Source organism: Magnolia sinica, chromosome 17, assembly GCF_029962835.1.
Source record: "Magnolia sinica isolate HGM2019 chromosome 17, MsV1, whole genome shotgun sequence".
Lineage (NCBI taxonomy): Eukaryota > Viridiplantae > Streptophyta > Magnoliopsida > Magnoliales > Magnoliaceae > Magnolia > Magnolia sinica.
The window spans coordinates 12,056,321-12,083,531 of NC_080589.1; the positions used below are offsets into that span (position 1 = coordinate 12,056,321).

General features: G+C 40.6%; 1 protein-coding gene across 3 annotated transcripts; it reads right to left on the minus strand.

The window, feature by feature from the left end:
• LOC131231948 (probable histone-arginine methyltransferase CARM1) lies at positions 1-26,013 on the minus strand. Of its 3 annotated transcripts, none has more exons than XM_058228368.1 (16): positions 25,658-26,013; positions 24,946-25,011; positions 22,711-22,816; positions 22,018-22,158; positions 21,328-21,431; positions 21,100-21,198; positions 20,911-20,980; positions 12,045-12,141; positions 10,968-11,022; positions 10,683-10,766; positions 6,378-6,455; positions 5,893-5,996; positions 5,555-5,727; positions 5,055-5,209; positions 4,650-4,682; positions 1-365 (listed from the first exon to the last, which is right to left on the minus strand). In XM_058228368.1, the coding sequence occupies exons 1-16, from the start codon at positions 25,886-25,888 to the stop codon at positions 279-281; spliced, it is 1,683 nt and encodes a 560-aa protein (XP_058084351.1). In that variant the 5' UTR covers positions 25,889-26,013; the 3' UTR covers positions 1-278. The 3 variants fall into 3 exon arrangements, with proteins under 3 accessions (XP_058084351.1, XP_058084350.1, XP_058084352.1); XM_058228367.1 differs by having other exon boundaries at positions 22,711-22,819; positions 25,658-26,012; XM_058228369.1 differs by lacking the exon at positions 4,650-4,682 and having other exon boundaries at positions 22,711-22,819; positions 25,658-26,008.
• Positions 26,014-27,211: the final 1,198 nt, after the last annotated feature.

Below are 27,211 nucleotides of genomic sequence, written 5' to 3' on the forward strand. Positions count from 1 at the left end.
TGACCGAGCACAATGCATTTTGATTAATGACTTAGTAGGTTTAATCATGGTGACAATGGCGGAGATACAACCTTCCCCCTCGAATTCCCGTCCAGCAATATAATAGTTAACTCATTTTAGATATACAAGGGACGGGAACCTTCTGGGGAAGATTAAAGGAAACAGAGTAATGCAATACCCACATTTGGGAGGGACGCGTATTATGTTACAAACATGTGATTGCTGCAGTACACTGGAAAGCACCACACCTAGTTGAGGAATTGAGATAATTTTTTCTGCTATCGATTCATATGAGCCCCTGTATTCTGCGAAGGCAATTGTATTAAGCCTGGCCCAGCAACATCCTGAGATTGAAGGGGGATTTCCTGTTCACATCATACCAGGTGAATCCAGTCATTGAAGATTTTATGGAAGACTAGGATTCTAGAAATTAAAAAAGAAAGAGAGAAATGGAGATGATAATGCTTCTGTTAAACAAATGGTAGGAAAATTTAAGGTGGGGACAGAATCTTTTCTAGACATATCCTCGAAGACAATAACAATGCTCCAACTGAGAGTCTGCATAGTACCTTTCGACTTTTCAGTTTGCACTAGTGGAGGTTCAGTGACGCAGATCATATTGATTTTATAAGACACTGTGAGCAGGCCATACACCAAAAATCTCCCAGATGGAAATAACATGACCATTCAAAAAGCAGCAGAGAGAAAATAAGGCAACATTTCAAATTCAACCGAGAAAAATTAATCCATAGTGGTAGGATCATGGTTCTGAATATCTGTATCGTATCAGCTGATACGGGCATATCGTGTCCATATCGGCTCAATACAATATGCAATACAGGTCAGCCGTATCGGGGTGTATCAGCCAATACACCCAGTATCGGCCAAACCGATACAGGTAAAAAAAGCCCCAAACCGACCATTTTTTCGATCCTCTCTCCTTCCTCTCTTCATTTTCACTTGAAATAATTGCAACAGACGATCTCTAAGTGATTTTTGGCAACATTTCCATCCAAATGGAGAATTAAAACAGCTTGATTCAAGTGGATTGAATGATCGAAGATTTTGGGGCCGATTAAAAAAATCAAAATGTTTTTGTTAATTCTTGTTCAAATCCTTTTAGATCATCATTTTATACCTAGATCTACCAAACAATAATTGATTTGCAGATCGATTTCATGTATTTTGGGTTTTTTTAATATTTACCCTCAATTTTCTGTATTTTTCAGAAATTCCTTATTCACTTTTTTTATTTTTTGAAATTTGATCACAAATCTTGCATGGGGGCCATTTCCAATCAGATCTACACCAGATCTGATTGAAACTTTCAGTTTTTTTTTTTTCTTCAGAAATTCCTTCTTTGTGTGTGCGTGTGCCGGTATTTCCGATCATATCTACACCAGATCTCATAGGGGTTTTTCATTTTTTTTTTATTTTTTTCCTTTCAAATTTTATGTTGATTTTTCTAGAATTTTGAAAAATAAATTTAAATATATTTTTTTTAAAATCATATGAAAAGTAATGCATAGGGGTGTATTGCAAAAATCAAAGTTGGGGACCCTGATTTCGGGAAAATCGAAAATTTGTTTGATTTTTAAGATTTTTTTTATCTTCTTTCAATTGCAACTTGTAATTAGCTAATAGTGCATAATTAATTGTTTAAAGCTATGGATCTACAAAATTGGGCATGAATTGATTAAAAGTTGTTATTTTTCATCCTTTTTTTCTATTTTTGGGTCAATTTCCAACATATATCAATAGTTTATACCCCAAAAATATATATATATAGATTCGTGATTATCTCGTTTTTCCCATCTTTCTTTTCTTTTTTTGCTTCAAAAAAAAATGACCGATACGTGCCGATACAGCCCCGATAACGATACGTGACGCCGTATTGTATCATTTTTCCGCCGGGCTGATACGGCGGCCAATACTGTCATGTAGAACCATGGGTAGGATCTTCCAATCTAGAGGATTTTTTTGTGCATGAGCATCCAAAATGGTTGACAAACTGAAAACCTGAACACAATGTACAAACTCTAAGGAGCGTTGTATACACCATCCCTAATTTGGTTATGAGAAAATACTAATATTTAATGATGTGATTGAATACAATTGTTGAAACTAAGATAAGAAACATGAACACATCAGAAGATTAATTTGGATTCATGCCCATCAAAGTTTATTTTTTTAATCAGACAAATGATAGAAAAACAGAGAAGATGAAAAATCTGCAAATGGTTTTTATAGATCTATAGAAAGTATTAGAGTGCCCAAGCAGGTTATGTAGCGGGTGATGAGGCTAAAAGGAATCCCAGAAAATGCATTGGCATCATTAAAGATATGTATGAGAGTGTCCTTACAAGAGTCAGAATCGCATGTAGTGAGATTGACAAGTTCACAGTAGAACTGGGTCTCCATGAGAGGTTGGGATTAAACCCTCTCCTTTTTTGAACTTGCTATACCAAATAAATAAAATGAATCACTAATGTCCACGATAACTTCCCTTGGTGGTATGTTGTTTGCAGATGGGAGTAGCATTAGTTATGAGACTACAGAGGCAGAGGTGTGGTGATGGTCGATGAGACTAGAGCAGTAGAAAATACTAAATTAGGGTTTGGAAAGGGCTGGAGAGACTAGAGGTTCAAAAATGAGAAGAACCAACACATTGTATTTGGAATGCAACTTTAGCAGGATTAATCATAGAGGCAAAGATTAGTTAAAACTGACGTTGAGTGATTCCGCAAAGTGATTTGGTTTATTATTTTGGCTCTGTCATTCAGAAGGATGAGATGAGGATGCATCCAATAGAATTAGAGCTGGGTGGATAAAGTGGAGATATCTCTAGAGTAGTGCGATTACCATATGCCTATGAAATTCGAGAGAACATTTTTGATGCAAGACAATTAACCACTTGCTCTAAAAGCTTGAACTGTTGGAGTATAGCGAATTAATCTCTTTATCTCATAGCCCAGGCCCCACATCGCATGGGTTAGGACCTCGGCCGAACCCCCTTCGTGGGCCACAAATCACATGGGTCACCCACCCTGAGTGTGTCCCCGCATTCCCTGGGCTACCCTACTCGAGCCCGGTGTGAAATGCGCATTAATCACCCCCGGCGAGGAGTCTCGAACGCGAGACCTCCCCTGTGGGTCCCAAATCACATGGGTCACCCACCCCGAGTGTGTCCCTACATCCCACAGGCATAGCACAACACTAAGATGAGGATGTTGAAATTGACATGTGAGAATACTAGGAGGGATAGGATTACCAATGTGGTTATTTGAAGCATCCTAGTAGCAGTCCCAACTGAGATGGTTTGCATTGAGGTATTCTGAAGGATTTTTTTGTTCACTTCCCAAAGATTATTCCTCGTAAATGATTGGTGACACAAGCTTCATAAAGCTAACTCAAAATAGCACGAACAAGGCTATAGTGAGGTGATGTGATTTAATATTAAGAACTACTTTATCAATCAAAATAATGTTGAGTTGAGAGAGGAGGAAAATCATACTAAGTAATTTCTAAGTTATTTGCCAGAAGAAGAAAATGTGACTTGGTAATGGGAAGCATTGTATGATCTCTCGCACAAGAATATGCATGGAATCCTTGGGTTTTCAGTTTGCACAAGTGACCCATGGTTCAATGGTTAGATGATTGATCTAACGGCCCTAGACCATAACAAAAATAATAATAAAAATAAATCTCCCAGATTATAAAATATGTGCCATCCATTCTGGACCGTTTTCCAGTAGAACATGGAGTGGTGGATGAATTTATTTCCATACCCATTGATTTGCAGGTTACTGACTCAACAGTTAGGATGACACTAGCAAGGACATTTCTAGGCATGATCCATTCATGTTGGGGCCCGTCATCATGGTGATCCTGATCACTAAACCATGGGCCCTTGTATACACTGAAACTTGAGGATATACTATGCATACCCTGGGGTTGAGGATCATCTAATCCTCTGTTAATTAAAAAATTGAATACTGGGCAGGTCTTACTACATACAATTATACATATTATTAAGTGAATTTTGGAACTTAAGTCAATTGGTAATTGAGAGAGGAGTTGTGATCTTTTCTATTAAATTGGAGAAATTGGAGAAACATGGATTGAAATAGCTAGGGATGGTTTTTTTTTTTTTTCCAGTAAATGATACAATCCATTGGAAGAAATTAATTCAAGAGGGTGCCAGATCAAAGGGGTTAGCAATTCAGTAATTCCTGTTGGAATGAAACCGAAAAGGAGATGGGGGAGGATGATCCCTATGAGAAGAGATTGAAGAGGCAATTTGTAACAAGTCTACCAACGTGGCACATGTGTCCATGATCTCGGCCATTCATCGGAGGTGGGATCCATTGTTAGCATGCCCTGGCTGAAAGTCAGGCCGCTTGACTCATCACCTAGGCCACACAGGTATGAGAGACAGATTATTATGAAAAAAGTGGCTGACAACTTATAGTCAATGTACATGTGTGGCCCACCTGATGAGTGGACCATCTTGATTTTAGGGCCAGCAAATGTTCACTGCCCCCCGCGATGATTGGACCAGATCTGGCACAGGTATGGCCACCTCTTCAATCATCCTTATGTATTGCCTCGTCAATTCTCATGGAAGCGAGTTCCAAGACACCACGGACCTCCTGTGTTTTGGTTGCTTTCAAAGCGTCCACCTGGATCAAATCAAACATTGCCGACTGCTTAAGTTCAATAGAAGCTCATGTCTTTCACTCACATAAAAACTAGAAACAAAACAAAACAACTTTTTGCTGGACACTGGCACCAAAAATAGAAGGTCAAAGACATGTGAAATTCCTACATCCTATAACAACATTTTTCACTAGAGAGTCAGTAATCATGCAGAATAATTCACCTGGAAAGAGAGAAAATGCAAATGAAAGAATCCAATGAAGACTGCCAGGAGCAGAACAACAGTTGAACAATGTATCTTTTACACTAAGAGCAAAAGTTCCCATTGCATCAATTTTGAGTGTAATATAAATTGCTTGCAACGACTGTTGCAGACATTCATTCATGCAGCATACCTGTGACTGTAGTAGCTGCTGATGTGGCTGCTGATCTTGAGCCCATGCATATGCCTGCGGTTGAGACATTCGATAGTATGGTTCTTTGAGATCTAGTTTACCCGACGATGTCTGAAGTATTCCTCCTTGTTCAGCACCAGCACCCCACATTTTGGCTATAAGAAATAATTTGCAACATGTTAGAATGCAGAGATACTGCAACTCAAGCAACAAAACAATCGTAGAAGTGGTTTGATATACTATAACTATTTGTTGTATTCACAGATCAGAGATCTTCACTGTCCATCCAGAATAGATAGAAACACCAACCCACATTTCAACACATCTGTATGGATGGTGAGGATCTCTGACGAATGGATGTTTTACACATGGGCCATCCGTGACGGGTTGTGCTAGATGAACAGTTTGGATTGCCACTTGGCAAGGCACAAGCGGTAAGCAACAGTATGAGAGCAAAAAATGGAGAGCTATGCTAGCAAAAATCATGGGCAATAGCTAACCTGACATAGTTAGGTACATTGTATAGCTCTGAGCATTGTGGGCAACCATGTGAAGTCGTCCAGTGATTTCTTGTCCAGCCATGACATATAGCGGCTGAGACAGAACACAACGTAGTTGGTACCAGTGGGTTGTGGGTGCGCCAGGAGCAGTGGTAAGCCAACGTTGAACAGTACTGCAGATTTAATTGTAAAAATGTCATTATATAACCTACTGAAATGTTAGCCTTGAAAAATGCCACCTAGCTAAGGCCTGGGGGGGGGGGGGGGGGGGGGGTAGAGTAACATTGAAATAGCCACAGGAAGCATCTATCCAATATTTCTACAAGTTCTATATTTACCTCCCATCGAACAATACATCAAACCAACAGGCCAGCCCATGCACCCTAGTGCCAACGGAGGCTATGAAACTCAATGGGATATCGAATTCATATAACTCCTCTTCCTGAAGAACAAAAATAGAATCAAATACAAGTGTTACAAATGGAACTGCTTAAATTACCTTAAGAAACTGCCACCTTCCGCAAAATGTCAAAAAGCAGTGCAATATGAAAGAAGTGTACAACCATTATAAATAAATAAATAAAATAAAAACATTTAGTGTAGCGTGAAGGAATAATAATGTAGATGACCAAAGTAGATGAAAATTATGGTAAATGAATAGTGAGTTAATGATAAAATAGCAGATAGAAAGATGGAATCCATATGTAATAGTTTTAGCAGTCAACAAGCCAAAGGAACGACTCAAAGCTTCAACAAATTTGTAAAGAATTAAATGTCATGCAAGCATTATTTCCCTTCTATTCTTCAAGGATTCAATAAATACCTTCATACAAGTAAAGTCTAATGTGTGGAATATAGCTGGAGCAACCAACAACCTCGGATCAAAAGCATCAACCACAGGCTGTATACAAAGCAAGGATCATGATAGCATTAGGAGCCATGCGCATCAATTAAAAAAAAAACTTAAGAAATAACAGTTTATGACAGAAGCGCATACATCTTAACTAATACAACGGAGAGTCAACCATGCAATGTGAGAAGACAGGCTTTTACATGTCACCAGAATCGTAGACAGAGAAAAGATGGACGGAAATTTGGCAGTGTCAAATTTTTTTGTTAAAAGCAGAAGTATGGTGTCACATAGGGATCTTAAGAGTGGGCCGAACACTGGTAAATTAAGTGAATTTAGCAATTATGAAGCAATAATAATAAGTAAAAGAAGGCAAGGATTTAGTGGAAATATCACATGCTCATTCATCCATCTTTCACCTCTCCCCATTTTTGACATCAACCTGAAAACTAAGGGAACATCTAACGGAAAATTGTGTTGTGCAATCCCGCATGCCTATGGAACTTTTTTACAAAACAACTAATAAAGCAGCTGTACGAAATGAGGCAGTGTCAGCAGCGAGAAGGCAACATGGTTAGACTAGAGATCACATCTTGCAGGGATGAGGATGTTGAGATGGATGTGCAGGAAGACTGGTAGGGGTGGGCTGGGACAGGGCCAGGCCAGGTCAGCCAGGGCCAACCCTGTAAGGAAAACAGAGAATAAAAAGATGGGTTGCATATGGGTGCACGATCCTGGTAGCCCCCCAAGTGGGTCCCATAGTTTAGATGCCCTTAAGAAGAAAAAAAAAATCATGTGCCAAATCAGAAATTAGGTATGCCAAAGTTTACAAAACAAGTGGACAGCCAAGAAAAACTTGAGCGAGTTTTTCTTATCTGTCTATTTGTTTCTAACACCATGACCCACATTTTGAGTGGGAAGGCCCGATTTCTGGGTTGAGGCATCTATATGGCAGAACCCTTGAGCTAGAGGGATTGGATCTCACACTTGTGTGCAATGTGAATTGGATTTCACATTCGTGTTCAACATGGAGCATGTCTTGGTGCCCAGGCTGGGCCTAGATTTCAAGCCCAATCCTGGGCCACGCGCGCGTACCTATGCCATGGTACGAGGTCATCCAGAGCGACCTATGCACAGATCAAATAAGAGAAAAAGTTGGTTTTGCAATGAAGACAAGCAACAGCTACAGTATATAGGGGAACATTGACTAGCATTGAAGGGCCTGAAAAGAGGATGAGAGGAAGGCCTAAAAGGGACTTGTCTTGAAGTAGCGAGAAGGGATATAAAAGCTTGTTAACTTATTGAGGATGTGGCCCTAGGATTGATGGACGAAAAAAGATTCATACAGCTAACTCCACAGTTGAGATAAGGCAACAATTATGATGATGATGGCATATGCTCCTATTTGAATTGCCCAAAAGAGAAGAGGCTACAATGAAGATGTGCATGCATGTGGGTGGGTGGGTGGAACACTCTGTATGTTAAGCGGCAGCAATAGCTAGTCCACAATAAGTGGAGGGTTGATGTCAAGTTTGGAATCAGTCTTAACATCCTCCAGGTAATATGAGAATTTCTGTGTCAAATTTGGTGAAACAAGATTTGTGAAGCCAACACCAAAGAGCTAGGACTAGGCTATGATGATGATTATGTGCGTAATTGGTGAAAAGGGATTCATAAAGCTGACCCCAAATGGTTGGACCAAGGCGGTGATGGTGGTGGACAATGATATAGCCAGTGGATACATACAAACAATAAATACATGCATGCAACCATACATGCATTCAGGTGTTAAAATGGTAGGTAATTATTAACAACCAATATGCAACTTTCCACTTAACGATAATATTGATATCTCCCTCCTTACCATCCACATAGTAACAAGTGATGCACACGAAGGCAAGGGTATTAGATAGCTTTTGTTCTCATTTCTCAAGAATTAGCCTTATTTTATCATTTGTAAGTGCAGAATGGTAGGCAACTAGTAATAAATAACAATCTATATGCAACCTTTTTCATATAAGAAAATATTCAAATCTCCCTACCTATCATCCACATAGCAACAAGATCTACACAAGGACAAGGGTATTAAACGACATTTGTTCTCATTTTGCAAGAATTAAAGTTAATCTATTATCAAAGTGTCAAAATGGGAGCCAATTAGTAACAAACTATCTGAAGCCTTTTTTCATATAAGAAAATATTCAAATATCCCTCCTTATCATCCACATAACAACTAGTGATACACACAAGGGCAAAGACATGAAATAGCTTTTGTTCTCATTTCTCAAGAATTACAATTACTCTAGGTTTCGTGAACACAGTACGCACACCATAAACCATCACAAATAGGTTTCCTTCATCAATTACTCAATATTTTTTCTCATAGTAGAATGATTCCTATCTGCCAATCTGAAATTTTGTTTGTGGCTCTAAAATCCTAGATACAAGTAGCCAATAACTTTGCTGCAGATGTATTTTCATCAAAATGTTTTTGCTGAATTTATAACATTGTGGTGTAAAGATATATTCATTTACATGGGGAAAAAGTAACAAAATATGAAGTTTACGAAAGAATTTTCAGTTGTCGTCGGTATACTGATCTTCTCATATATGGAAATCGGTGGCATCACTAAAACATAAAATCTGGGAAGGGATGGGTTTCGATGTGGGAGATGGGGAAAATTTTAGATTTTGGGGCGACATCTGGGTGGGAGAGCAAAAATTGTGTGAGAGGTTTCATATACTAGCGGCTTTAGCTTCGGAGTTGGATTTGAGGGTGGCTTCTTGCTTTTCCATGAGATTGGGGGGGGGGAGAGTGGTATGGGCTCCTCCGTGTAGGAGGAATTTGAAGGATGAGGAAATAGAGGAGTTTATTGGCCTTTTAGGGGTGTTCTCAAAGGTGGTCCTGAGTCTGGAAACAAGTCTCTATATAAGGTCTTTAGTGGAGGTGATATTTGTAGTAAGATTTATCCGGCGACATATGTATGGCGGTATGGAGCTCGTATGGGCTCCTCTGTGTAGGAGGAATTTGAAGGATGAGGAAATAGAGTTTATTGGCCTTTTAGGGGTATTCTCAAAGGTGGTCCTCAGTCTAGAAACAAGTCTCTATATAAGGTCTTCAGTGGAGGTGATATTTGTACTAAGATTTATCTGGCGACATATGTATGGCGGTATGAAGCTCTGACAAATGTAGCGGCTTTTGCTTGCCTTGTGGGAAGTAAGAATGTGCTGACTGTGGAAAACCTTTGCCAAAGAAGAATGATGTTGCCAAATGCTTGTTTGCTTTGTATTCAGGATGTGGAATCAGTGGACCATCTCTTTGTGCATTGCTCTTTCGCAAAAGAAGTGTAGGACAAATTCTTTCAGCTTTTTGGAGTTTTGTGTGTTCTCCCAAGCTCTATTGAGTCTTTTTTCTTATATTGGCATTTGGGGGGGGGGGGGGGGAAGGGGATGATTGCCGTTTTAATAACTGGAAGGCCGAAGCTTCAAAGGTGTTTGCTAGGGCCAAAGGTTTTGTAATAGATTGGGCGGCAGATTCAAATGATTTTATTCGTTTGCCATTTTCCTGGGGAAGGGGGAGTGTAATTTTCTGTTTATTGTTGTAATATTTGGGCTTCAGCCTTTTTTAAATGAGACTATCAATGTTCCAAAAAATAAAAATAAAAAATCAGTAACCTAATTTCTTGTTTTCTCCTTGTGGCCAACTTTCGATTCCCAAACCAAATGGGCTCCGTGGCCAATGTGTCCATGTTAATCTAACTTAACACCATAGTCCGAACCCAATCCTTGCGCATACTCAAGGATGGCAGGAAAATGGCAATCATGTCAATGAAGAAGTGCACACAAATCCTTGCGCCATAAACATTTTCCTAGTAAAGTTAGAAGCCGAACAGTTAGCACTTCAGATGCATTAACATCACAGTGTAGCAAAGAAAGGCATCATTAGAAAACTTCATCGCCTTGATGTTTGATCAGTAGCAAAAACTTTGCTGCTTACAGTCATTCTGTGTTGCAGGAAGTGGGACGGCTCCTGGATAGAACATCCGTGCAACTAAGGCTACTCTAAACAACACCAGATGCTTATGGGTCTACACAGATATCAAATTAATAATTGCTACTGTAATGAATGAGCTGATTTTTCAACAGTATTATCAGTAACAAAAAGAGGTTTCATTGCTCATTTCAGACCATTTCAGATGCCAATCTTTCAAAGAAGCTAAACTAGAAAACTGATAGTATACATTTCCACATATTTAAAGAATAAATAGCAAGACAGACCTGACCAAAGTATCCTTGAAAAGCAGATCCATACAAGGGAGTGAGATCAACCCCATAATAATTTTGTTGCTGCCAAAAGAGGGCCTGGATAACAATCATAAAGAAAATAAATAATAATTAGGAAAGAAAAATCTCAAAGACATTGCCAATAGATAAACAAATATCAGATCAATAGACCAAAAATTTTTCTGAGGTTGAATTAATTCCACAACTATTAAATCAGAACAGGAGAAGGAACAAAAACAATAACAAGAAATCAACAAAATTATAATCTCCCTAAGGTACCTTGTTGGCAATTTCAACATACAGAAACTCATCACTGAATGGTGCCATGTGTATCCTACGAAAATCATGAGTTTAACCAATCAGATCAGCTCACAAAACAAGTTATATCAAAAGTTCGGTACCAAAAAGTTCTGAGAAGAAAATTATGCATGATTTACCAAAAAGTTCAATACCAAAACATAATTTAAATCAATAGGTCAGAGAAGAAAAATTATGCATGAAGCAGCAACATATAAGAGTAAGGGTGTAAGGAAGCATATGTAGCAAATATAAACAGCTAAGAAGCAGGGGATGGGAGCACAAGTACGAAGCGCAATCCAAAGTGGGAGTGGCACCTGGTTAGGACTGTGCAGGTAAGGTTTAGATGCCAAAAAAAAATGTTATTAAATAAGCTCTAAAGAGTGACAATATTTTGAAAGAGAAAGGAAAAACATGTAAGTTAGTTTCTGGTTCTGAGTTATGTGGGTCTGTCATATAATATAAATATTTTGAAAGAGAAAAGGAAAACTTGAAAGAAGATAACAAAAGTACCTTGGCAGCATCATGAAGGAGAAAGGAAAACATGACAGTTAGTTTCTTGTTCCTAGTTAGGTGGGTCTATCACATACTATGAATAAAAGCTGCCACAATATAGCCTTATGTATAGTTGCAATGATAGATGCGAGTGAAACAAATTCACAGATAAAAAGGGATGGGAGGGGTATATTAGAAGAAACAAGATTAAAAGGTTCTACTCCGAACTACCACAAACCACAACCTGCTAACTTGAAAGTTGAAACACATAACATGTTAAATGTATTCTTCCAAAACAGCCTGCCACTTTCTCAAAGGCCTCTATACAGAGTTACATCATCAAGATGCATATGTGCATTGCATCAAACACAATTACGCATATAACATCATTACAACATCCATTCCCAAAATAATTACAGTATTTTAGTTGCATTAGATGTAAGCACATAGGAAAAATGCTGGAATCATGCTATCATGAATAACTTTAAAGGTAGATAAATTCAAAGGTGCACATGAAAAATCTACCAAAGAGATCTTAGCAGTTGCTTTGATGGTCACACTTACCTTCCAGTTGTAGGGAACATTTTTCCATTAGGAATGAGGAATCGATCTCTTGCAATCACATATGTCTCCAGCATTCTTTCGTTGACTAACAAGGTGCCTAAGGGAAGTAAATTCTGATTTAGTTGTTGAGAGATACGCTAATGCAAAAGCTAGCTTTCCAAAGACCAAATCACAAAAGAGTTAAATAGCCTAAAAACAAGGCACAGTACCAAAGGTTACCAAAAATGAGAATCAATAAAAGCCAAGAAAAGGAATAACCAAGAAAAAAGGAAAAAGAACCTAAAAAGCTCAACACTTGATCTGATTCACTAGGTGCTCAAGATGGTGGCTGACTCGTGTGGCACCCCAAGCGTGTGTGCATGCACGCATGCACTAGTCAGGGTGAAAAGCTCAGCAATTCAGTCCAATTCCAGTAAGTCTAAAGCAGAATCAGACCAGTTTGCAGAGTCTGCACTAGTCAGGGCAAATTCGGGAAACAACCAGGCTACTATAAAATTAGAATCCCCATTAGGAATAGACAATCTTCCTCTTGATTGCCCCTACGAGTCTTTCACAAATACAACTCTCTTGATTTCCTCGATTCCCATGTAATCCCTTCTCCAAATACCTCAGGACCGTATGTGTAACACTCCATCGTGAAGATTTTTATTTTATTTTTATTTTATTTTTTTGAGATGTAACAGCAATTTATTAAGAAACCCGCAAAAACGGGGAAAGAATACAAAGCAGAACTAAGACAAAAATAAAAATTAAAAAAAATAGACACAACATTAGCTGCCTTTACATGAGGAGCCCATCCCGAAAGAATATTTTAACCCTGTAAGCAATCTCATCCACCAAGCAACTTTTATTAGAGAAGCATCAATCGTTCTGCTCCTTCCAAATGGCCCAAAAGATGGCCATGATAAGAAGCCTCTAAAATGTTTTTCCGGCTTTGCCAACACCACCCCCATGCCAAATCCAGAGGAGATCGTCAATTGACTTCGGCATAACCCACACCATATGCATCATGGAATAGTCCCACATTCCTCAGGCAAAATGGCAATGAATGAATAGGTGATCAATAGACTCCGCATCATTCATACACATTAAACAAATGTTAGAAAGGATGAGGGATCTCCATTGGAGATTATCAATCATTAAAACTCTCTTTCTTCCCACTAACCAGATGAAGACTGCCACTCTAGGGGGAGCCCCATAAAACCAATGGTAGAAAGGATGGGAGAGACTGGAAACTCTATCCAAGGGATGCAAACAGGCGAAAAAAGATCGTGTAGAAAATTTCCCCAAGGGGTGGCCTTTCGAAATGAGTGAGTCCTCTTCCAAGTAAGGAGGGATCACTAGCTTCAAAAAGTTCATAAGGTCTAAAAACTCACAAACCCCGTCGTCGCTCAGATTCCTGTAGCGAGGATTCCAAACCATGGCTCCACCAGCAATAAAGAAGCATCTAGTGGCCATAATGGAATGATCTGGAGAAAGGAGGGCTAATCTAGGAAAGACCTCTTGGAGAGCCACATCGACATGCCAAACATCCGTCTAGAAGTGGATGCGGGTCCCGCTACCAAGAGCATAAGCAATCCTGCACCGCACAAGATGTTCCGTCGACATTACGCCTTTCCAAATACCCGAGACGCAGCATAGAGATGACCTCTTCACAAACCATCCACCCTCAGCTACTCCATACTTAGCAGCCCCAACCTCCCTCCACAATCTGTCGTGCTTAGTTCCAAACCCCCAATGCCACTTGCCAAGAAGAGCAATATTCATGAGGCACAGGCTCTTTACTCTGACACCCCCCTCAGCCACCGATAGGGCTGTACAGGAACCGAGTTAGCTCGGATAGCTCGCTCAACTCGAATCGGTTTGAAACTGAGTTTGAGCCGAGTCGAGCTAATTTTTTTAGCTCGAAAATGAGTTCGAGCTGGCCCCAACTCAACTTAACTCGAATCGAACACATCTCAAATCGAACTCGGATCGAACCAGTTCGATGACTCGGTTACTTTGATATTGATGTTGCTCACCAAGTGTTTGATGAAATGACTCAACGAAGTGTTGGCTGGTGGCAAGGAAGGTATGTATATGAAACAAATACCCTTTTTCTTGATTTTGATGTTGCCTGCAAGGTGTTTGATGAAATACCTGTAAAAAGCTGTTGTTGTTTTACATACAGTAAGAAATTGAAGGTGCACTCCATGTGTTTGTGAAAATGCTGCACAGGCTTGATCTTGGCTCGAACTCAGCTCGAACTGGCCCGAGCTACTGACCGAACCGAGTCGAGCTGGCCAGTCAGGCTTGAGGACTGAGCCGAGCCGAGTTCGAGCGAGGGTCAGCTAGTGGCCAAGCCGAGTCAAGCTGTGCCAAGCTCGACTTGTGTACACCTCTAGCCACTGGCCTGCAAACCTCCCCCCAATGAAGAATATGAAATTTCCTACCGTCGTTTATCCCTTTCCAAACGAAATCTCATCTCATCTTTTCAAGCCTATCAACCACCGAACTTGGACACTTGAATAGCGACATGAAATAAATGGGCAAGTTAGAGAAGACTGCTTTAATAAGAATTAGCCTCCTCCATAAGATAAGTAGCAACATTTCCAACTGGAAAGTTTTCGCTCAATTCTTTCAATGACCACGTCCCACAGATGCTTGCCTGGCTTCCTAATACGAAGAGGCAGACTAAGATACGTAGAGGGAAAAGCTCTTGTCTTGCAACCAAAGACTCTCGCAAGAGAGAGAAGCTCGTCGTGAGGAACATGGACTCCTAGCATCTCACTTTTTTTTTGCATTAATCTTTAGCCCTGACACCGCTTCAAAACAAACTATGATTTTACGCAGATTATCCATTGAAGGCACATTTGCATCGCAGAATAACAAGGTGTTGTCTGCATACTAAAGATGACTGATTTGGGTCCTGTATTATGAAACTTTGAAACCCTTCACTAGGCCTTTAGCCTCCGCTCTAAACATCATCTTTCTCACCAATAGCCACAAAAAAGATAAGGGGAGAAGAGATCACCTTGTCTGAGCCCCTAAGAAGCCTTCAAAACCCTTGCGGCGAACCATTAACCAATATGGAAAAAGAAGATGCATTAATGCAAGACCGAATCTAGCTCCTCCACCTACCTCCACAACCCAACCGAGCAAGCATGTAGTCCAAGAACCCCCAATCAACATGGTTGTAGGCTTTTTCCATATCTAGCTTGCACACTATACCACTATGTTTCTCTATATCTAGAATCGATACACTCGTGAGCGACCAAGGCACTATCGAGAATCTCTCTACCCAACACGAAAGCCCCTTGATTTTCCGCAATAACCTTAGATAAAACTCCCCGAATCCACGAGGCGAGGATTTTGGCTAGAATTTTGTAAGGGCTCCCTATAAGACTGATAGGAAGAAAATCTCTAAAATGCTCAGCTCCTCCTTTCTTAGGAATGAGTGCAATAAAAGAAGCTCCCATCTCCACAGACAACTTGTTGTGCTCATAAAATTCTATCACGAAATCCATAACATCAAATTTGAGGATATGCCAAAACATCTGGAAAAAAAGGCTATTGGAAAGTCGCCAGATCCTAGAGCCTTTTCCCCACACATGGAGTCTATAGCAGCTTTGACTTCTTCTAAAGAAAACAGAGCTTCAAGAGAGGTCGCCTCCACTTGAGAAAGCTTACCAAAGGCCAGATTATCAAGCCATGGCCTGTTCCAAGGTTCAGCAGAAAGCAACCAACTGTAGCAAGTCACAACGGAATCGTAAATTTTCTTTTGTCCGAAGTCCTTTCTCCGTCTACCACCAAGCTAATTATAAGATTACACATCGCCCAGGCACTTGCTATTGTATGGAAATAACGGGTGTTTTTATCCCCCCCTCTTTGAGCCACACCTGTCTTGAACATTGCCGCCACTTGATTTCCACTTCTTTCGAATGCTTAGCATAAGACAAATAGAGAGCAACACTTTTATCCCTGCCCACTTCTGACAAAAATCCCATCTCTTCTCATAAATCGAGATCATGAAGTTCCTTAACCATATTCTCGAACTCTGCCTCCCATGCCTGGAGCAATTCTTTCTTCCAAGCCTTTAGTTTTTCTTTCAGCAACGTAAGCTTCTTACATAACCAAACCCAGCAAATCCTTCAAACTGTAGAGAACTCCATACGAAAACCAGTTCCCTAAAGCCCTCTATCTCAGCCCAAGCCAACTCAAACCTGAAAGGTTTTGGCCCCCAATTTTCTAGCACCACCTCCAACAGAATGGGCTGATAATTTGAAATAGTTCTAGGCAAAACAAACCAGCGGATATTTATCGACCCATCTCGAGGAGACCAGGAATATGTCTAACCACGACAAAATAGCATTCTACTGCCTATTGGACCGCGTGAAGCTAGCCCCCTACAAAGGCAAATCCACCAAATTATTCTTTGTAACCGAATCAGCAAAATTCCTCATGATGATGGTAATCCAACCACCATTAGATTTTTTTTTATGAAGAAATCGGACAAGCATCATACACCACTGTAAAAATCAACTGCCACCTAGAAGAAGCTTCCTGTAACAAAACAAATAAGGAAAAACTCCCCAATAAAGCATCCACTTTCAACTCGAGGTTAGAATTCCAAGCTACAAGCAATCCCCCCTATGGCACCTGTCGCGTGTACCGAAACCCATTCCTTATTCTTCGCCCCCAAGATAGTGTCAACCATACCTTTATCAATAGCTTGGAGCTTTGTTTCCTGCACTGCAATGATCTTTGCCTTAGCCTTCTTGCAAACTTTCCTAACTTGAACCCTCCTTAACTTACAGCCCAGCCCTCTAACATTCCATGAAAGAATAATCATTGGAAACTAGCTTTGCCCGATCTTCCCCTTTTTCTTGCACATGCTTTCCCTGTCAAAACATAATTGATTGAATATTCAAGGTTGAGGAGTTCTCTCCATCCCCTAGGGAATTTTTTCTTGGTCGTCTGGATTTCCTAAAGTCTTTGGACAGCTCTGCCTCTGACAAACCGGAAGAACTCAATAACATCCTCATCTCGAGCTCTAAAAAACATTCCAATCTGACCCTTGACCCTTTCCAAAACATCCTTAGACAATCAATATTGTTCTTCAGTTACTGGTCCACTATTTAGAGAAAACTGGGGGTTCCTTTCTACTAACACCGGCCCTACCTATGAGTCCGACCTACAAAGAATTGGCATTGAGGAGGCCTACAATGGCGTGATCATTACGGCGTCTTCCAGAGAGGCTCCCGACTCCAAATCTACCACACTTTCATCTTTCGTTGGCTCTATTCCCTGTTCTTCGACTGGGAATTCAAAAACAACCTACAGGTCTTTAGGCATCTGACTTCCAAGGCACTCAAACACTTCCCTTGCAGCTGATTCATTCACTGGAAGGATCTGAAGACAAGATGCTTCGAAAGGAACGACCCCCTCTCCCTCACGGTCTCCCAGACCTACTTCTAAGTTGCTTCAGCTAAATGTAAACGAGGGGCATACGTCTCGAGAATGAGTGAGGAGAGGTCCCCACGTGTGACAACTAAAGATCTGTGCCAGAATGCTTCAGAAGTCTGCACATGACTCGAAGTTAGCACGTATCAACCCCACAAAGCACTCCGCACGTGCCGGAGAGGGGATGATCGTCTTCGATAAATCTATTGGCAAGCTGCCACTTGGCATATCTAAATCCTCTCCCTAGTCCCTCTACATCAAGATTAGCACCTTTCCACGTGTCAACAGAAGTCAAGATTTCATTGCACGTATTGACACCTCTTCCTGGAGAAGAGCTCTCTTCTGGACACGCAACAGGTTCGATGATCGATCCTAATATGAAGTTGCCACCTGTTAGAAGATCTTTGTTTGAATCAGGTTCGGGGTCCAAGCCGATAGCAAGAGCTAGGTTTAGGGATGAGCACGAGGGCGGATTAGCACTTGGAGAATACAAAGCCATGAAACAAGCACAACCATTCGACCGTACACCTACCCTGCCATCGCCAAGCGAACGCTTACACGTCCCCAGAGAACAATGCTCCACTATCGCACCAACCATGTATACCTTCTCTCTGCTTCCAACAATGGTGTTGCCCAGATGCGACTATCGACGTCTCCATATGTTATCCCCCCCCCCCCTTTTCTTCGTTGCCAGGGACTCTCCTATCTCTTCCTTCTATATTCTAACCTTAAGCATAGCATCCCCTACAACAATTTTGACCACTGAGGGACATTGCAGACTTCTTCTTCCTAACGCAAGATGCAAGCTACACGCCCATTTCTTCACCCTTTTCCATTGTCTCGTTTATATAAGAACTTCATCTATACACGAACCAACTGCAATGAAGACTTCTCTAAACCAGAGCTCCAGAGGGATACCCCGATCGAAAACTAGGATTCCTCCCTCCCGAAAAAAGAGTGGTTAGACAATCTTCTCAAACTCTCCACCGAGTCGCCTCTCCACAAAGCTCCCGCAAAGAGAACTCGGTGTATGTTCACCCCTGGATGAACAAGTAACCAAACCTCCTTCTCCTCTATCAGTGGAATAGAGTATTTTGATTCCTCCAAATTGCAAGACTCGACCAGCCACTTTCTGACTTGAGGGATAGAGGCCCCTTCTTTTGAGATTGCCACCATGAACCATTGCAGAGTGCTCCATGCCCTTTCTACTATTTATGGCTTTACCCAAACCAACCGCTCTTCCCCATCCCCCTCTGTCTAGATCCATCTCCCCTCCCCTGCTCAAGCTTCCCCTGTGTCTTTTGTCCCCTCCCCTGCTCCCACTCTCACCTCTGTTAACCCTTGCCATGACATCTCTAAAAGAGACACACCCAACCCATGTCCTCGTATGGGCAGAGAAACGAGCTTCTCCCTCCTCCCGCAAGGCCGCAACAACATTACCCTTGTACTTAGCTTCCCTTCGGGCTTCGGTCTTCTCTTCCCTTCCCTGTTCTTAACATCGAGACCAAAAGGAGCCCACTGCACCCTCATCTTCCTTCCCCCAACGCTCTCACCATTAAGCAAATTGACTGCTCTATCTACCTCTTCAGAATCGTTCATCTGCAGAAAAGCGAACCTCGATAATCTCCTATACAGCGGTCTCGAGGAATAACCTCCATGACTATCCTTGCCCGTCTGAAAACTCTAACATAGTTAATAGGGAGCCAACCTTTAAGGAAACCAGTGACGAACAAGGTAGGATGTTCGGCCAACATCTTTTGCGTCGAGTGCTTTTCCCCGCCCGGCTTCTTTCTTCTTACCTCGGTCCATCCTCCCCCTTCATCTACGGTATGACCGTACCCTTCCCTCAAACTCTCACCTGCTCCTCTCCCTTCTGTAAGGCATTCCCCACCTAGTCTTCCACCGTGGGAGAAAACTTTTGATGCCGCAGCTCCTTTTCTCCACCATTTTAGTCCGTTTCCGCAACTTCTTTTCTCCGCCATATCTGCAGCTTTTCCATGATTCCATCGTGAAGTAATCCTTCCTTTTTTTCACAAAACAGCCCACACGCACCTTCCTAGCCTTTGTGTGTGTGTGTGTGTGTGTGTGTGTGTGTGTGTGTGTGTGTTTATATAGAAAATACCTTATGCGTAATGTGTTGTACATGTAGCATCCACTTAGCCTTCAATGTTAGCCCTGGCCATGCCTCTTAAGAGTCTTGACATTCTTTGAGGGTTGTGGACCACTTGTTCCCACATTGAAACCCTATTTCTCTAGGAGATAGATGGGTTCTTCTTGTTGAATGAAAAAGTTCTTAAAAAACCTAGGAAGTTGATCCCCTCGAACGTTATCAAACACATTGGCTTTCGCTCAATACGATCAGGGTTGTATCATGGGCTGATCACATAAACAGCCCATACGCAGATTGTTTTAAGAATTTCTTTCTTAATTTAGAGGTTGTAGAAGTTGTTTTTCTTTCCTTTTTCTGTTTTAGGAAATCTAGATTTCATTTTTTTTTTTTTTTGGATAGCAGATTTCGTTAAATTGAAAGGGGGGAAGGAATCCCTAGAACACAAAAAGGAGTGTGAGGCAACTGAAAAGGCAAGCTCAGAAACCAGAGACAGTGCTATCAGCAGCCAGGACAAACGAAATGTTTGGACCAGCAGCTCACCCTGATCTCCTGAAATAAAATAAACAAAAGCCTATGGAACTCGATCAGCCCCAGAAAAAACATCTAAATATATCAGAATTAGATGACATTTTAATATTGATTAGTTTAAAGGCTAAAATAGAAATCTAAAAGGATCTTCTTCTTTTTCTTTTAGAAAGAGAGAGAGATCAGATCTAAAAAGATCTTTCTATAAGGTCTATAAAAAAACCTCATTTATGTGACTTCTTTTTCTTATGTTATTCTTGAATAAATATTACAGGTCTTTAGTTTCTCACCATTCCTAATCGCAGAAAACAAGAGGGGTTGCTTATGAACACTAGCATTTAAGCTAATGTGACTGCTGGGTTTCACTCACAGCCTTGAATCTCATTTCTCACTGTGCATGTGATGTCTTTTTGAGGATTTATATCCAGATCTGTAACGTACAGATCCAGATCTCATTTCCTACAATCATGTTGCCTCAGATCTGATATTTTGGCAATGGATCTTTGCTCCCTGCAACACCCTTCTGAATCATATAGCCTCAGAAAAAAGGTGTCGTCTTTCTATGAAGCAAGAAGTATAGCCTTTGTATGGAGGATCTTTAGTATTTGTTGGTCATACCTCCACTTGCTTTTCTAATAAATCCTTGTTATTCATAAAATAAAATTTTATTTTTAAAAAAAAAGAAAAAAAGATAAGCACCGCATACAGTGCATTAATAAGAAAAAGCAACATGGCATGGGTACTGATTTCCTATACCCATGCCATCTTTCCATTAAGCAAGAAGCTTACCCATTGGTTCAGAGATCAGAATGTCTGCTTTCTCAGGCAATTCAACATCCTCAACTTTACCTTTGATCACCTGTAATATAAAGAACAAAAACCCTCAAGAAAATGAGAACAATGTAGCAACAAGGTGAGTTCGGCAAAGAACTCAAAAAAGTCAGGTATTGAAGGTTAAACTGCAAAATAAAATCGCACCGTAATTCGTTCTCTCAATGATGGATTCCCAGCAATAAGCCTGCGTGCATATTCTGCCATTTCAGATGCCTCCACCGCATAAACATGTTTAGCACCAGCCTGAATAAATGAACAGATTGTTGGAATCAATCCACAAACTTCACCGTAAATGTGCACAAAATACCTAAGGGATGAGTGCATTCTACCACATAGTGTCACATACTTTGTTGATTGAATAGGTGTGCATACCTGAGCAGCAAATAATGAAAGAATACCACTACCAGCACCAACATCAACCACCACACGACCATGGAAATCTGCACGGTTCTCAATAACTGCAGCATAATAGGTTCCTGAAACAAGATTGGGTTTACCATGTCAATGGAAGTTGCAGTATATTGACTGTAAATGCTGACCATAAATCAAAAGGCTGCACTTGTTGAAGGACATTTTTGTCATTACATGTATAGAGGTACACAGAGTTATTCTAAACAAATTAATAGTATTCTCTAATCTTTTAGCAGTTGTGCCCACTCTGTAAGGGTATTATAGTCATTTCTGAATATTTATCATCCTGACCAAGGTTGCTAACACGAGATGTATGGCTTCTCTTCTCACCAGAGAACAATTTTGTGCTTCTATAGCACCAACTGCAGTTTGAGCATATCAACGGAATTTTCATAAAGTTAATTCTCTGCAGAATATGTTTCTACAACACCATCTACTGTTTGAGTATGATATACTACACTAGCTTAATAAGATGAGCAGTTCAAGTATTTATGTTATGGTCCTTATGGAAGCAAATTAAGCACTAAACTTTCTTATCGGGAAAGGAATGAAAAAGAAAATGGAGCACTTGGACCAGAAATTCAATCAGTAAAGACAGCCACAATACACCAGTCTGAAAGAGATAAACAAACCATGGTCAGATAATATAACCTGTCCTCACATAATCCTGTAACATATTTTGCTGATGTAGAAGCTGCCCATAATAATGGAAGTACATTTTAGCTGAAGCGGCCTCTATTTTATCATCAAACTTGCTTTTAACTGAAACAGATCCATTTTCCAATCGAGATCCTGAAAAAGAAATAACATGACAAGACAATCATAATCATTTATCTATATTCAATGGTTAGGACTGATTGTTTGTTTTGCCACACAATAAGATGTATCTTTCATCAATACACAAGCAAGAAAATTAATATACCTCAACTCAGCAAGATACATAGGTCAAAAAGGCAGGCTTACCGCGACACATAAAACAAGTACCAGTTGGTCGAACTTTTATATTAAATCCTATAGTTGATGACTTAATTAATTAAACAGAAGACTAAAAAAACAATACAAGAGGTAAACACGTAGCAATACCATAATAACCTTACATTACCATACATTGGGAAACAAAATTATCGGTGGGGCAATGATGATAGCTAGGGGAGCCCCAACACATAATGATGTCATAACGACTTTAAATTAGGTAACAAAAATAAATAAAAGATTTTTTTATTCAGGCTCAACACACATTGGCAATGCCTTGTAAACGAAAAAGACGTGGAGGAATACAGTACCATAGAAAAGTTCAACATAATTAAATATTATTCTGGGTTGTAATTCAGGAAAGAAACATACCAGTCCCTAAACCGATCATGTCTTTCTTCCAATGTTCAAATGCATAATGAAAAGATTTGCCTTCATCCTCCGTTCTAAACCCAATGGATATTGCCCTTGAATAGGACTTCTGGTTCAGAAATAAAATAGTTACTGGCAACCCTTTCGTGAAACTTCAAATAGCCAAATGATGTTGCCCCTGATAAGGACGTGAAACTAAAAAAGAAAAACTAGACTATGTTGCAGATATGTACAACCTGTGATATATGCCAAAGCAGACAGAAATATTTGTTAAGCATGGTTCAATATGCCAACTAAAACTTCGAAAGAGTAGAAACAAAAGAAAGTTTGAATAATTAGAGGATACAAGTCTACGAGTTTTTCTTAGCATACAAACTGCAGACTATAACCCAGGGAAAGAAAATACCCAGATGACTAGCACATCACAGCCAAAAAGATGAAAAGTAACAAATAAGAAGTTGAAAGACAAGAAGATGATGAATGTCCATAATAATCCAATGTACCATTAAACTGTAAAATATAGTTGTCAATGAAAAAACTAATTCAGCACATTTAGTTGTGATGCATATTTCAAAATTTTCATGTGACACTCAGAACAGCAACATCATTTTTTTACTAAATTTTATTAAGAGAACCTGCCTAAGTGAAAACTAAGGCGGGAAAGGAATTACAGCTCGAACAAAGAAATAAGATTACAAATGTCCACAGCTTCCACGCTGGGAGCCCATTCCACCACAACCAAATTGACCTTCCTAACTAAATCGTCCACTTGACCCATCCTAATCCTCAAGCATCGGTTGTTCTGTTCCTCCCAAAAAGTCCAAAGAACTACCATAGGAATAAACCACCAAATGGCCTTGCTTCCTTCCCACTTCCCCCACCATGCCAGGGCGACAGGAACTCTTCTATGAACTTCAACATTACCCAAGCGACATTGAAGATGGAGAGGAAATAAACCCACATGCCCTATGAGCAATAGGGCAATGAAGAAAAGGTGACTTACCGACTCCGCATTACTTATGCAAATCACACAAATGTTGGGGAGAACCATAGATCTTCTTTGAAGACTATCAATTGTGATAACCCTCTTCCTTCCCACCAATTGAAGTAATTTTCCACCACACCAAACATCTTCCCAAAAGAGAATATGCCTACTCTCCCTAGGAAAAATGACACCCCCTTCCTTTTGTTCATGCTAGGCCTTGCTTGGTATCAGAGTAAGATGGTTATGAGAGGCAGTTGGCAAAGGGAGGTAATTTGACCATAGGCTCCTGAGTGTTGTGAGAAGGGTTGATGGAACTAGGTAATGATGATTCAAAATCTACTAATTTCTGTGTTCGACTCGATGAACTTTGCCAATTTGAAATGAAAGGGCAATGTTTCACCAGTCAATTCCTGTTATTCCTGACTTTGTGGGCCATCCAGACGGTGCAGAAAGATACCAGTTACTAGAGGGATAACTCTAGAGGTAGCTGCGAAGACAGTTCCCCACTCATGCTTAAAAGGGTCTCAATGCTTGATGGTCGATTTTCAAGGAATTTGGACTGGATGGCCACTTTGTGGTTGATCTCCTAGAGTCAGACCTGGAGAGTAGAGAATGGAGATCTGTACTCTCCATCAAACTTAGTTGAAGTTGAATTCCAATATAAGCCATGAAAACCTCAGGCAGAGAAGAGGACCATGTGATCTCCAAGTTTTATTGGGCTCATTGGAATTGCAAATTTGAGGCCTAGAATGATCTTAAGAAAAGCAACCAAGCTACCTGATAACTGCACCATGTCTTTGATTGTCTAACCTTAAGATATGTAACTATGTGACTAATTTGTAGTTGTGTTTTGATGAACCCATATCCGTCCTCTAAATCTCTTTATAACAATGAAAGTCTTCTTTCCACGCAATGGAGAGAGAGAGAGAGAGCGGAAATAATAAATTGTCAATTATAAGAAAAACGAAAAGAAAAGTAACACGTCTTGGTAGGTTGCATAATGCTACTAATATAGTTGGGACCTAAAAGAAAATGCACAACTCATCTGCTTAAATCAGTAAAAGTAATAGATGTGAGAGATAAACATTTGCAGTGATCTATGCTCCCCGCCAAAAGGAGATACAAAATTGAGTGCCTGTGTGTGAGAGAGAGTGACAAAGTGATACTTTAGAGTTATGTTCAGCATCATTTGCAACTATGACTTTATATCTTGAAAATTGACAACAATGAAATAACCAGAACTTTCATACCTCGTCCGTCTTATTGGTTGAACCTTCACTTATGCACATTGACTCAGTGGGGCTCAATTTGAAAAGCTGAAGGAACAATAACACAATCAGCCATTGTCTACTGCTATTCGAACCACCCAATCAACAAAATGAAATTATATCAGCACTAACAATATTTGAAGTCGAAGAACCGCATAATTATGTAATGCATTGCAATCCATCAGTAAAATATAGCCACTATCACATTTTACTTGCTGGCATTAAAAGAAAACATGGTAAAAAAATATCAATAAATTCAAATCCCTGCATAGAAAAAATAAAATCAATGAAACGTATGGTATATTAGTGTAGAAACATCATTTGATGGTCAGTCGAGCAAAATGGAATTCTTCTTTCAAACAGAGATAGTTTGTGTGGGTAAGTCCCACCTTCTGGAAACCCAGACAAGTCAACTGGTGGGTCTCGTCATTGATGGCCCAGCAATTCACATTCAACAGGAAAGTATTCACCATCCGTATAGCTACAACTTCCCAGTGGGAGGAGATTTTCAAGCACACCCCTTTCACAGCAGTCCCCACCAGATGAATGGTGTGGAACATGTGAACATGGGATCCAGCTCAACACGTCCTTATTATCATATAAATTGCAAGAATCACCAAAACCACGTCTAATCCAGCAAGAAATTTTCCTTAAAAGATAATTCCAAAAACACAAAACTTCCTTTCTCGCCAACCTGAGCATTTTGAAGATCGACGTCGACAGTGTTGGCAGCGCCAGACTCAGGTTCGCGATCGAACCACAGGTGCAGAACTCGGGAATCGGGGTTGAAACGAGCGATGAACGGTCCGGAATCAACGGAAGATGCGGAAGAAGAGAGAGATGACGCGGTAGAACAGGGAGATACAGAGACGGACTTGCAGATGAACTCCTGGTGTTTGTGGTTTTTTCCCAGAGAAAACTCCATCTCTCTGTCTCTATCTCTCCCGAATTAGGGTTTTTGGATGCTGGGGTTGAGCAAAAGCAGGAAGATTGGAATCTGAGCCGCCAAGGAGGAGTGCAGAGGCGAGCTACTTTCTCGTTACAGCTATTTATAGCGTTTTCACCAGCAGAAGAGAACAAAGGAAACGTGCTCCGCTTACTTTAACACCATGTGAGGGGTATCGACTGATGATGTTACAGGTAGGGCCCACGTATAAGTGATCTGGACCGTTCATCTGGTGGGTTCACTTGTAAATGGAATAATGGGAGGGAAACCTCTCCCATCTGGGTATCTCAGACATTAACTGATAGCCTGCAAATGGACGGTTCGTGTTAATTGATTTCGTATACGTTGATCAGGGGTTTGGGGAGCATGGCCCATTCATGTTGGCCCTTATGGAAGTGGGGCCCACTCGTCAGCAGCGAGTACATAGTTTGCTGGATTGTGAAAGATTTCCTTCATGTTAGGCCCACAGTGCTGATCCAAACCATTGATCTGATGGCCCCACGGTGGATGGGTAAGTGGGTTATCCCTCACAGATAGGGATGCCCAGCCCTTCCATATGGTGGCTTGCACGTACACCGTTGAGATGATAAGTGCAGCAAGAGTCCAGATTCAGTGGGGAAATTACTAGGTTTTGAGAGTTTTGGGATTTTCAGTCTTAGATATCACGCCAGCATCTTTCCCAATGTGGGTCCCATCAGATTAGCGGTTCCGATCATTTAACCATGACTCACGCATGAACCTACACCGTGCCTGGGTGTTGTAAATTCTGCACGCAAATTGCGTCCTTAGTAAACTCTGCGGGCCCATCATGATGTATGTGTCCTATCCACGCCGTCCATCCGTTTCAAAAGATCATTTTAGAGTATGGACCCAGAATTGAAGTATATGCAAATCTCAAGTGGGCCACACCACAGGAAATTGAAACCTTCCTAGGGCCCACAATGATATTTATTTATCATCCAACCTGTTCATAAGGTAACACAGATACGGATGAAGGGAAAACACAAATATTAGCTTGATCTAAAACTAACGTATCCACCGAAAAGTGTTCAGCTGTAGACGTTCAATCCCCACTGTTTACTTTGGTGTGGCCCATTTGAGCTTTGCACATGCTTCAATTTCGGGTTCATGCCCAAAAAATGAACGGTAAAACGGATGGATGGCGTGGATAAGACAGATACATCACGGTGGGCCCTACAGTGTTTACTCAGTACGCTACCCAATCCGTGTCGGAAAATTCTCTCCCATTTATCGGCGTTGCATGATCGTGCTGAAATGATATGTAAGCACGCATGAGGATGC

Coding starts and splice junctions, on each gene's coding strand:
- LOC131231948 (XM_058228367.1), bottom strand. CDS start 25,888: ATGGAGTTTTCTCTGGGAAAAAACCACAAACACCAGGAGTTCATCTGC. Junction 22,820..24,945: donor CAACCAATAAGACGGACGAG/GTATGAAAGTTC, acceptor TTTCTGAACCAG/AAGTCCTATTCAAGGGCAAT. Junction 10,767..10,967: donor ATGTTGAAATTGCCAACAAG/GTACCTTAGGGA, acceptor ATTGTTATCCAG/GCCCTCTTTTGGCAGCAACA.